The sequence below is a fragment of the Equus asinus genome, chromosome X, assembly GCF_041296235.1.
Source record: "Equus asinus isolate D_3611 breed Donkey chromosome X, EquAss-T2T_v2, whole genome shotgun sequence".
Classification (NCBI taxonomy): Eukaryota; Metazoa; Chordata; class Mammalia; order Perissodactyla; family Equidae; genus Equus; species Equus asinus.
Window position 1 is genome coordinate 60,635,724 of NC_091820.1, and position 11,979 is coordinate 60,647,702.

The following is an 11,979-nucleotide window of genomic DNA, read 5'->3' on the forward strand; positions in this document are numbered from 1 at the left end:
TTCCTCAAATTTATCTTCCACATTGTGTTTCAGTGATCTTCTTAAAACAAGTTTGATAAAGGCCTTCAGTAGCTTACCATTGCTTTGAGGGTAAAGTCTCAGCTTCCTAATAGTCAGCCTGCAAAGCCTCTCTGCTGTCCCCAAATCATAGATGAGTACACTCTTGCTCCAGCTGTGTTTGAAATTTCTGGCAAGGTACCATGATGTCTAATTCTTGAATGCCTTTGTACACGCACTTCCCTCTGCCTGGAGTGTCCTTCCCTGCCTGCTTTGGCTCCTTGCCTTTTGTGACTGCCTTAGGGCATCCCCTGTTTGTGTTCCTACAATATATGATATGCTACGATGTGATCCCCACTTTGTCTGCTCCCTCATTGTAAATAGTTCTTCTAGGGCAGGGACTGAATTCTTCATCACTCCACTCCCCTGCCTAGCTGCATGCCTGTTTGCGATTCACTACTTGTTTTGGGGTATTGGGAGTCTGTGTGTGGGTGTGTGTGCCCGCGTGCACAAATGGAGAGTGCGCTGTCGCGAAAGCTGCATTATTTTAACTCAGGCTTTTCCTATGATCACCTCCGATATCACTGACCACTTAACCACTCCAGATTCCTGAAGCTGCTCAGACTATGCAACTAGGCAACACCTTTGCGTCTGCGCAGAGCGAGTGAGGAGGGGCCAACGACAGGGGCCTACAGGCAAGGGAGGGTGCGCGCAGGCGCACGTGAATGAGAGCGTCCCTCGCCAAGATCCGCGGAACGGGCGCTCAGAAGTCATTTCCGGGAAATTGGAGCCACGCTTTGTGGGCTGCAACATGGAGGCATCTAGTAGAACGGAGGAGCTGGTGAGCCGCTGTTGTGCGGTCGGTGAGTGGGGAAGCTGTGCGGGGCTGATCCTTGAACTCTCCCTCCCCTCTCTTTTTCCTTTTCCAGGTTTCCGGGGAGCTGGTGTCAGTGGCACATGCTCTTTCTCTCCCAGCCGAATCTTACAGCAACGATGTAAGTATGACTCGTCCGCAGCTCCCACTCACTCAGTTAGCCTGGGATGTCTGCAGGGCCTGTCATGAAATTGTAATCCCCCCTCCTGATATCTTCTGTAGATCCTCTCCACGTCCGCCAGAAACTGCGCCTTTCAATTCATTCTAACGTTTTTGGTCCGCAAAGGCGGGAACAATGCCAGGGGAAGTAGTTTCCAAACTTTGCTGCTCTTAAGAATCACCTGGGAAGCTTTTAAATATCCCGATGCCTAGTTCGTAATCCATACCAATTAAATCAGAATATCTGGGAGGTGAGAATCAGGAATCAGTATTTTTTAAAGGTCCCTGAGTGATTCCATTGTGCAGGAAAGTTGCATTGGCTTATACTGTGTCTCGTTTAGATCCTTAACTAGAAAGCACGTGATGTATTTTGAGATACAAGACACAGGGACATGAAAACAGTAATAACAAATCAAATAAGAATGTGATGTATGCTAGGTGAGTGGATCAGGACATAAGATCCAAAGGATTTTAGTTGAGGAAGAAATTCCTAAGAACCAAGACAGTAGAGGAAGACTTCACTGAGGAAGTGAATCTCAAACTGGATCCTCAGAGTGTTGGTGGACAAAGGACGCGGATTGGCATTGAGGAAAAGGGCGTGGCCTAAGGCATGGAGGTACAAATGTAAATGGCTTTTTCTGGTATCAGTGAAGTAGATCTCTTTATTTGGAGTGGGAGATTCCAGTGGAACAGGTGGTGGGGGCTTGGTAAAGCTTATTTATAACCTAGCCTACTTCAAGGAATTGATTCATTTCTAAGTGTTTTAGGGTGGATAATTGGCTATCTGATAAAAACAAAAGATGAGTAAGATATGCTACCCTCTTAAAAGTGAAGAGTAATTTTATTTCCATTATCTTATTTTGTCCTTTCAACAACTCGGTGTATGTGGGTATATTATTTCAGTTTGACAATGATTTAACTTAGTCCTGAGAAGGCTATTTATCTACTGCTTTATGTACTCTCCCACGCTTTCGCTAGCTGCTGGGAAAAGATAGCCAGTGGCTCATTCTGTTTATTAGGCTGGAGCCTCTTTTGGTTGTCATAGGACAAAATAATTATTATATTGTCCAAATCCATTAGTCCAATTTTTACCCTTTGACAGTAACACCAAATTTGGTACCCCTCTTGAGCATTAACTAGACATCCACAGACTTCCTTAATTTGTTCTCTAGTAGCGGGATTGGCAGATTGCTGACCTGGCATTCTTCACTCCTTTGCAGCCTGATATTGAGATGGCTTGGGCCATGAGAGCAATGCAGCATGCTGAAGTCTACTACAAGGTGAGTTGTCTGTCTTCAGAATGAAGCAGAATTAAACATGTAATTGTAATATATGGTGCTCTGCTAATCACTATTCTTAGTAAGTTAGACAGTTGTGTTTTAGAGGTAGTTTTTATTACTGTAAGATCTTACCCGGGGTGGGGGCAGCACGGGAGGGAAGTAGAAGTGAATTTTGTTTTGACAATGACGAGTTGTGCCTCTTTGCCCAGTGTTCTGTTGCTAACTGGCAAAAAGGTGCCTGGCCCATAGTAGGCACTTAATAAATGTTTCTTGACTGAATGAACAGTCCACAGAGGGCAATAGCCAGGCAGTACTGGGACCAAAAGAGTTTGAATAGGTGGAAGGAATTGTAGTATATTATGGCCCTTTATTTTCATTTTATTTATTTATTTATTTATTTATTTATTGAGGAAGATTAGCCCTGAGCTACCATCTGCCACCAGTCCTCTTTTTGCTGAGGAAGACTGGCCCTGAGTTAACATCTGTGCCCATCTTCCTCTACTTTATATGTGGGATGCCTACCACAGCATGGCTTGACAAGCAGTGACATGTCCGTACCTGGGATCCAAACCGGGGAACCCTAGGCAGCCAAAGCAGAACGTGTGAACTTAACCACTGCACCACTAGGCTAGGCCCTATGACCCTTTAAAACTATGTCGTGATTTCATCTGAGATCTAGGCTGTCTGTACTTCCTAATGAATTCTTCTGCCCTGAGAACCATAGGGGTTTTCTGGAGAAGAGAGGATAGGAGTGTAGTAAATTAGACACTAACATCTGTATGTTGTCTTATTGTCTGGCAGCTGATTTCATCAGTTGACCCACAGCTCCTGAAACTCACCAAAGTGGATGACCAAATCTATTCTGAGTTTCGGGAAAATTTTGAGAAACTCAGGATAGATGTATTGGACCCAGAAGAGCTCAAATCAGAATCAGCTAAAGAGGTAAGAATTCTCTCTCTTAAATATTTCCTAGTATCTGACCAACAATTATTGATTGTGAATACATTTTTATACATTTAAACTCTTTTTGCTTTGTTGTAAGGAAAATACATAAAGAACCAGGGCTTTTATGTAGTTATAATCAACTAATAAGTAAGTTATGAAATAAATGTTTTTCTGGTTTATGGATTTTTCATGTCCATTAAATCTATTTTTTTCTCCTTTTTGCCTTGGACATTTATCCCTGCCCACCCAGCCCTTTCAGGCCAGGAGGAATACATTTACTTGTATGAGTAGTTTAGCCAGAAGTCTTGGATGGAGGATTGGTGAATAAGGTACAGGGAGGTGTTTGCATTCTCTGGATTTAGGTTCACGTTATCACAGGCCATAGATAACTGGAAAACTGGAGTTTCGCATTGCTTGCTTGATTGTCTTGTGCTTTTACAGAGAACTAAAACTCTTATAGTTGGGCACAGTTTCTCCCTGAGAGTAGGCCCTTGGCTTATGAAGAATGTAAACTTGTAACTCTTAGCAGTCTGTTACTGATCTTTGGAAAATTGCCTCTACTGATGGACTTCTTTCTTAAAACTTAGCTTTGACTTTGGGCCTAGTTCCTGCCTTCTTTGTCGCATTTGTGTGTCAGCGGGGATGAATAACCATTTTGGTCTGAGCTAGCCAATAACTTAAAAATAAAACCGAATTTTTTCAAGAAATCAAATTTTAATTCTGTAGCCAAGGATTTAAGTATCTTGTCAGGTTAAAATATTATTTATGTTGGGAAATACCAGTCTGAGGACGCAATTGATAGCACAAAAACTTGCTGCTAGTGACACTAGCAATCAGCTCAATCCTAGTCTCTTTTACTATGGTGGTTTTCCTTACTGGGAGAGTGGAAGCCCCTCTCCTGGCCTGACTGTACCAGCTTCCTGCATTTGTCAGCTAAGGCATCTTTTTTGCCTTTGTAGAAGTGGAGACCATTCTGCTTGAAGTTTGACGGGATTGTAGAAGACTTCAACTATGGTACTTTGCTGAGACTGGATTGTTCTCAGGGCTACACTGAGGAAAACACTATCTTTGGTGAGTTTCTTGCCTCTGGAATTGTTTCTTTATAAGGAGAGTGAGGGATGTGGTTTTATTAATGAATCAGTAACATGGATAGTTAGTTTGAGGATCATCTTATTTGTTATATCTTTACAAATTATGTTACTGTTTCTTGAGTAACTGAGATAAGATAGCTCCGTATTTTCAGTCTCATTTAATATCGGATTAGAATTCCACGTCTCTGAAGCTTGTGACTAGACTGGAGTGCTCTGCATGTTAGTTCTGCTTTGTCAATAGATTTTCAGTAGGTTTAGAGAAGTAACTGTGACTAGGACAATAATCAATTCTATTCACCTTTCAGCTCCCAGGATACAATTTTTTGCCATTGAAATTGCTCGAAACCGGGAAGGCTGTAACAAAGCAGTTTATACCAGTGTTAAGGACAAAGAAGAGAAGGGAGCCAATAATGGAGGAGAGAAAGGAGCTGACAGTGGAGGAGAAACAGAGAAAGAAGCCAACAAAGAAATCAACAAAAGTGGGGAAACAGCTATGTAAGGTAGACAGGGAACAACATACTAGAAGCCCTGACTCAACTGAGCCTACAAGTACCATGATGCTACTTGCAAAGACCCCATGTGGTTAAGTGTATGTCCTTGTGCAATTGAAGGACATCTTTCTAGCCTCATAATCAGGAGTTGCTCTGGTTGTTCTCTTGCATGAACTAGCTTGAAGACTATTAATGGTGTCTTAGTTAATTATTTCCTGGTATATAGTTTCTTGGTTCTCACCACCAGTTGAGTAAGAGATTTTGTAAATAAATTTCTCGTGGTTCTTATGGCTAGATATCTGTGATTGACTTTGAAAAAGTATTTAAAATTATTTGACGCTTTACTTTTTTTTTCAGGTATATAATCTTTTCACCATGTCTTATATAAAATGATTTATGCCTGTTTCTTAATGCTTCTCACTGTTTCCTGTAGTGAATTTCCCTCAAACCTGTTAAGTTGTACATGGTTTAAGAGTTGACTCTTGCCATTTGAGTGACTATAGCTTTCTGATTTTCTGTGATATATCTGGCAAAAGATTTGATAAATGCTCTGTGGGGATAATAGCAGCAGCCTGAACCTGTCAGACTAGTGAACACAGCCCAGTTTACATTAGAGGAGCCGGAGACTGGACCTGCTTCAGTACCTGCATCTCTTCTGGTAGCCAAGCTAGCAGGAATTAATAATTAAATATAAAGCCTGGTAGGCTGGCTTCCCTTTTATAATGCTATGAACAATAGCATACATTTATACATTAACAGAAAATGAACATATTTTTAAATGATATTTTGTCATACCCCAAAAATAGGCCAGTTGATTTTATATGGTTGAGGGGGAGTTCCTTTTCATCTAATGACTTTTAAGAGTGCATGTTTCAGTTATCTTCACATATCTATAAAAGTTTGTGCATGTCCCCTTGATTGCTAAAACTAGTTAGAAGAAGTCACAGTATTGATAGTGCATACAGTAAGTACTCTTAAATGTCTAACTACAGTAGGATCATGCAAGAAAGAATTTAGCAGAGCAGAGAAGGAGGGGGAAATGAGGCTTTTTTTCCCCAGTGGACATAGGAGAAAAATAAAAATGAAACTTAATTGATGAGTTGTCTCCTAGGCAAGCGCTGAACTAGAGATGCACACAGCTAGCAGCAACAATTGTGCACAAAAGACAGTAGGTTTCTCTGAATTCTCCTTTGCCAGTTCTTAAAAATATTTAAAATATTTGTAAGAGTTTTCATTTTATAAAAATGTATGTTTAAAGGGATAAGAGAGTGTTAAATACTTCATACTAGGCAGACTTTTTAAAATTAAGAACTTCCTTTACTGTATTAATTTTCTCTAGTTCACACATTCTTAAATATCTGCAAACATGTCCATACACATTGCTAGAGGGACTGGGGAAGAAGAAAGATTGCTGGCCACGTTCAGTTGTGCTTGTGGTGGCCTTTTCCAGGTTTCTCAGCAAGAAAACTGACTTAAGACTTCTCTCTGATTTTACAGAGAATAAGAAACATACCTTTGAAAGTCAGACTGCTTTAAAGCAAGAGGCATCTGTCCAAGGACTGGGGGATAAAAACAGAAAAGGGAGGGGAATAATAACACAGATGCACTGTAAGGCCAGGAATCCATGGCATCATCCAAGGTTAAAGGGGAAAGAATGGGCAGAATTCTTAAGACGGCCCCGAGATTCCCACTCCTAGCATACATGCTCTGTATAATTCTCTCATGTTAGTGTGGTAAAGACTTGTGAATATGAGGGGATTTCATTCCTGTGTTTAAGTTACTAACCATTTGATTTTGAGTTAATCAAAAAGGAGATTATCCTGAGTGGGTCTGGCCTAATCAGGTGAATCCTTAAACGAGGCAAGAAGCAGCAGCAGATGTTTTCCTGATGGCTTTGAAGAAGTAAACATCCATGTTGAGAGAGAAGGGGGCCATGTGGCAAAGACCTGAGGGTGGCCTGTGGGAGCTGAGAGTACTCCCAGGCTGACAGCCAGCAAGAAAATGGAGATTTCTCTCCTGCAATTAGAAGGAACTGAATTTTGCCAATAATCAGTGAGCTTGCAAGAGGCCTCAAGCCTCAGATAAGATTGCAGTCCTGGCTAATACTGTGATTTTAGCCTTGTGAGACCGTGAGCAGAGGACCCGGTTAAGCCATATTTGGACTCCTGACCCAGAGGACTGAGATAATAATGGGTGTTGTCTTAAGCCACTAAATATGTGGTAATTTGTTACAGAGCAGTAGAAAACTGCTACAGACTTTGGTACTGGAAGTGGAATGCTGCTGTAACAAGTACCTAAAATGTGGGAGTGGCTTTGGAATCAGGCAGTGAGTGGAGACTGGAAGGACTTTGAGGAGCATGATAGAGAAAGCCTAAATTGCCTTGAACAAACTGTCAGTGGAAATATGGACTTAAGGATGCTGCTCCTGAGGGCTCAAAAGGAAGTAAGGAACATGTTATTGGGAACTGGAAGGTGGGGGTGATCCTATTGATAGGTGGTAACATTGTAGTTAGTTAGAGGCCAGGAAGTTTGAGATTTGGGCCCTTGCTCTGAATTATTTGGGGGATGATATCAGGCCAGGCTTGACATAGTATGTAAACATCTATGATTTATTCAGAATATGGTACCATTCCAGTTGTTGATCTCCATGACATCTTTTGGAGGCAGGGAAAGGGCACAGACTAATTTTTGTATTTACATAAAGGGAAACTGCCGCCATTCTGAAGTTTTAAGCCACTAAGTTTGTGTTAGTTTGTTACAGCAGCAATAGGAAACTAAAGAAGAAAGCATACTGAGCCCTGCTCCAAAAGTGGAGACATTCACTGCACTGTCATGATTTATTTTGAAACTATAGTTTAAACAAGGATATATTGTACCAGATGATTGGAGACATGAATTGCACCTAAAATGGGCTTCAGTGATTCTAAACCATTTTGAACTTACTCTTCGAAGGAGCTTGTTAGCTGGGTCTGTGTGTGTCAGGTGTCATTCATATAACGGAGAGTTCTCTATATGTACAATGCTTATTAATGAATATGTGCTCATTTGAAGCTTACATATATATTAATAAAACTTAACAGTAACTTTATCAATTGACTAGACCTTAGACCAAGAAAAGGTTTTTCTGGAGAGGTATATTTTATCACTGACATTGTTTAAAATTGCCGCAGCATGGTGATAATTAAAGCAGACCAGGTGTTTTTTGGTTCCATTACTGTTTTTGGGTTTTCTACAGATAATACAACATTTTTTGCTTGCACTCAGTATGGGCGATTCTCACTACCCCACATTGGTACACCACAGTTGCTCTCATATATTCTTTATTCAGATAGTCGATATCTTAACTGATCATTCAGAATTAAGGCATGAATGTATGTTATGTGAATGGTCATTTCTCCATGCCTACATGTTTTTATCTCTAGAATTATGGAAACATTATAAATATCTACATGTTGTTGGTCTCCTGAATTGTACTGCTCTCACATAATGACCATATATAACTGGCTAGCTTTAGATTTTCCCTGCTCTACTCAGGGTTTCTCTGAATTCCTCAACATAAATTCCACTTTCTTGAAGTCAGTATTTATGTTATCATATTATAAATTGAAAAACAGAGACTTAAGTCATAAAGTAGTTTGCCCTCCATCACATACATGGTGGTATTGGGATGGAGATCCACATCTTTTGATTATGAATCTCATTGTTTTTCCAAAATCCACATTCCTACTCTAGAATCAGCTTCTTGCTAGAATAGAGACAAATAATTTGGATGAGGAATCAAAGTATTTAATAATCGTAAGTAAGAGCATTCTATTGTGGAGTGATGCACTGAGCTAGTTTAAGCTCCTCAGAATATTTTCAATTTTTCTTTGTCTTTTTCCTTCTGTGTCTGCAAGAGATTCCTTGTTGCGTATGCGACTGATACTTGTTTAAAAAGCATTGCAGTATAATCACTATAGGATATCACTGTCTTGAGTTTTAAAGTTATATTTTAGTTTCTTAACCTTTCTTATGAACTGAGATTTGGCTGACACATTTTCCTCAAGTGTTTTTTATTATTTATTTTTTATTTTTAAGGCTTTACTCTATCTTCCTGAAACTTGCATAAAAGTTTTTTTAGGCTAAATCATTGAAAGCTCTAATATCTATTACTAATTGATCTTTACATTGTAAAGAGAATAAAGGAAATAAAACTGCCTTAACTTAGAGAGGATGGACCTTTGATTTAGGATTCTTATGACATCCTTTCTATTTACATTGAAGTATATCTTGCCAAACTTACACAATTTTGAAAATTTAGATAATGTTTAAAAATTGAAATCACAATAATTTAAAATGCACATGTTCTTGGCTTTTTACTAAAAAAACTAAGACTTCTAAAAAGTTTGTCAATCTTAAGGTCATTTTTCTCCCCCAAAGTCACTGAGGCTTACCTGCCATCCTTTGGTTTAGGGAAGATAAACAAGGGAATTCTCCCTCGTGCCCCGCCACCCATTGGAATAAGTTTATTGCCTCTTAATCCTGGATGAGATCATGAACTCTAAGGACACTTGCTCACCTGCCGAGCTCGCACTCACCAATGGTACATTTATTTTAAATTGTCTTTTTTTTATTATGAAAACTTTAAACATAGACAAAAGTAGAAATAATAATGAACCCCTATATACCTGTTACCCAGATTAAATAGCTATCAAGATTTTGACGCCTTTGCTTCATTTATCCTTTTTTCTTTATTGAAGCATTTTAAAACAAATCTCAAACATCATATCATTTCACTTTTATTTATTTCAGTGTGCATCTCTAAAAAATGGGAATTTTCTTATATAATCACAATAGTAAATAATCACAAATAATATTTTCAGCTGATGTTCAATTGTAGCAGACTTCACGACTGTATATTCAAATGATAGAGACTCAGGAAATAGTCCTTTAGGGTATATTTAAGGAATAGTGATTAGTGTAGGTTGACTGAAGTATGAGTAATAGGATGTATGTATACAGGAGAATTGGATGAGGTTGAAAATATGTATTTGATTCACAGTGTGGGCACCAATAATGAGCCCTAGATGCTGAGTTAGATGCCCTACGTCCATCTTATCCCTAACATGTAGGCATTATTAATCCCATTTTACACATTAGGAAATTTAGGCTTGGAGAGGTTTTGAATCCCAGGCTAAGGATTTTAGATCTAATTTAGTTGGTAGTGGCAAGATACTGGAAGTTTATTTTAATTTCTGGCTAGTGATATAGTGAAAACTGTTTAAGGAAGATTAAACGATGTGCCATATTGAGTAAATTCAATATTAAGCATTTATTCTGGATGGATTGTTTCGACCTGATTCTTGCATTCATTCATTTACTTAAATATATTTATGGAGTGGATACTACACACCGTGTATGTTAACAATCTAGTGGGGAAGACAGAACTTAAACATATACAAGGACATTGATAAAGTTTGCTAAGGAAATTTATGGTAGAACTTTTAGTGCCTTTTTGTGATTGAAAAACAAATCTATGCTCATTTTTTAAAAATATGGAAATCAGAACCCACAAAGAAATTTTTAATTACTTATTACTTACTGCCAACTACGTTGCCAGGGAAGGGGAAGCCCATGAAAGATTGTTTATTGATTTTCATTGGCCTGTCCTAGAACTGATACACATCTTCTACTGATAGCCTGTCAAATAGAACTCAGTGCTCTTACACTGAATTGCAAAAGAGGGTGGAAAATTTAATCTATGTGTGTGCCCAGGAAGATGAGGAGCCAAAGCTTTTATTGGACTACCCAGCCAGTCTCTGTCACAGCAGGTAAATAGTTATTGGTGTCTCCTGCACATATTCATTAACTTCAGTTTATTCATTTCTCAAATTCTAGAAGGAGATTTCCATTCTGTGACCCTGGTGCTCAGTGAATTCCTAACTGTACAGTTGACTTCTTGAATTCATGTTCTTGGACACTGTGTCAATATGGTCTGAAATAACAAGCTTCTCCTTTGGACTCTTCATTACTTCTTTTAAGTGATTAAAATGCATTATGTTGGAATAAAAACATGTCACTTACTATTGTGTTCTTCATTTAGACAATATAATCTATGCATTATTTATTGTTAGTTAAAAAGAAATCCATCTATTCTGGACACAGAAAGGCTATTCATTTCTTTATAATCTGCAATGAGTTTAGGACATTAAACTTGCTCTAGGTTAGATGAGAAACTGTACAAGTGACAGGTTGGTTCAGCCTTTAGGTGGGGAAGTGTTATATGCCACACAGTAAACCTTACAGATTCACATAGAATGGACTTGGACCTCAGCTCTGAAACTTGATACTCTTAAATTTATTCTAAATTAGTCCAGCACAGTGTAAGAGAGAGAATGGATTAACGTGGAATCATTATAGAATTATTTGGATTATGTATATAATAAAAGAAAATAGCTGTTTTTCTTCAAGGAAATGTTCTAGCAATGCCATTACCAACAAAGTTATAATTTACTCAAACAAGTTTGAAATATTTCATCTGATCCTGGAGTTCACTTTATCATTCGTTCATTCATTTGTTTCTGTATTCATTCTTTTCCTAAACACCTTTACATATTGTCTTTACCATGACTTAAAGGGTAATCATTCTCTTCAAGATCCCTGCCACCTTTTTCTGTGACTCATTACTCTGTTGCTCCTGCCTTCAGCCTCAGGGCCTTTAGACTTGATATTCCCTCTGCTCGGTAAGCTTTTCCCACAGATATCCATATGATACTAATTCATTTCTCAAAGATATCTACTCAAATATCACCTTAATAGAGAGGTCTTACCTGACCTCTTTATTTAAAATAACACCTCCCTTGGCACTCTCTATCCCCTTACCTTGTATTTTTCATTATAACTCATCACTGTCCCCTCCACCCTCACCCTGGAGGGCAGGAACATTGTCTGTTTTGTTTGCTGTTGTATGCCTAGCACCTAGATCAATGTCTGGCTGGCATATAGTGGAGTCTTAATATTTTTTAATAGATGAGCAAAGGAAATACCTACTATATATCAGGCATAATTCCAATACACTGGGATCACAATCGAGACACTGAACAATCAGGTTGAAGTAAGATCCAAAAGTTTTCCGTTGTTGTTCTCTCCATCCAGACAGGGAT

General features: G+C 38.8%; 1 protein-coding gene across 4 annotated transcripts; it reads left to right on the forward strand.

The window, feature by feature from the left end:
• Positions 1 to 658: 658 nt before the first annotated feature.
• PBDC1 (polysaccharide biosynthesis domain containing 1) lies at positions 659 to 10,888 on the forward strand. Of its 4 annotated transcripts, XM_044763704.2 has the most exons (7): positions 715 to 838; positions 927 to 992; positions 1,469 to 1,646; positions 2,251 to 2,310; positions 3,112 to 3,252; positions 4,215 to 4,326; positions 4,652 to 7,540. In XM_044763704.2, exons 3-7 carry the CDS (start codon positions 1,641 to 1,643, stop codon positions 4,843 to 4,845), a joined length of 513 nt encoding a protein of 170 aa, XP_044619639.1. In that variant the 5' UTR covers positions 715 to 838; positions 927 to 992; positions 1,469 to 1,640; the 3' UTR covers positions 4,846 to 7,540. The 4 variants fall into 4 exon arrangements, with proteins under 4 accessions (XP_014690798.2, XP_044619640.2, XP_044619639.1 ...); XM_014835312.3 differs by lacking the exon at positions 1,469 to 1,646 and having other exon boundaries at positions 659 to 838; positions 4,652 to 10,888; XM_044763705.2 differs by lacking the exons at positions 1,469 to 1,646; positions 4,215 to 4,326 and having other exon boundaries at positions 691 to 838; positions 4,652 to 5,125.
• The last annotated feature ends 1,091 nt before the right edge of the window (positions 10,889 to 11,979 follow it).

Bases quoted from the DNA above. Each gene is read 5' to 3' on its own strand.
- PBDC1 (XM_014835312.3), top strand. From the start codon at position 809: ATGGAGGCATCTAGTAGAACGGAGGAGCTG. The intron at 839-926 runs GTGAGCCGCTGT...TTCCTTTTCCAG, and splicing joins CTAGTAGAACGGAGGAGCTG to GTTTCCGGGGAGCTGGTGTC. The intron at 993-2,250 runs GTAAGTATGACT...ACTCCTTTGCAG, and splicing joins CCGAATCTTACAGCAACGAT to CCTGATATTGAGATGGCTTG.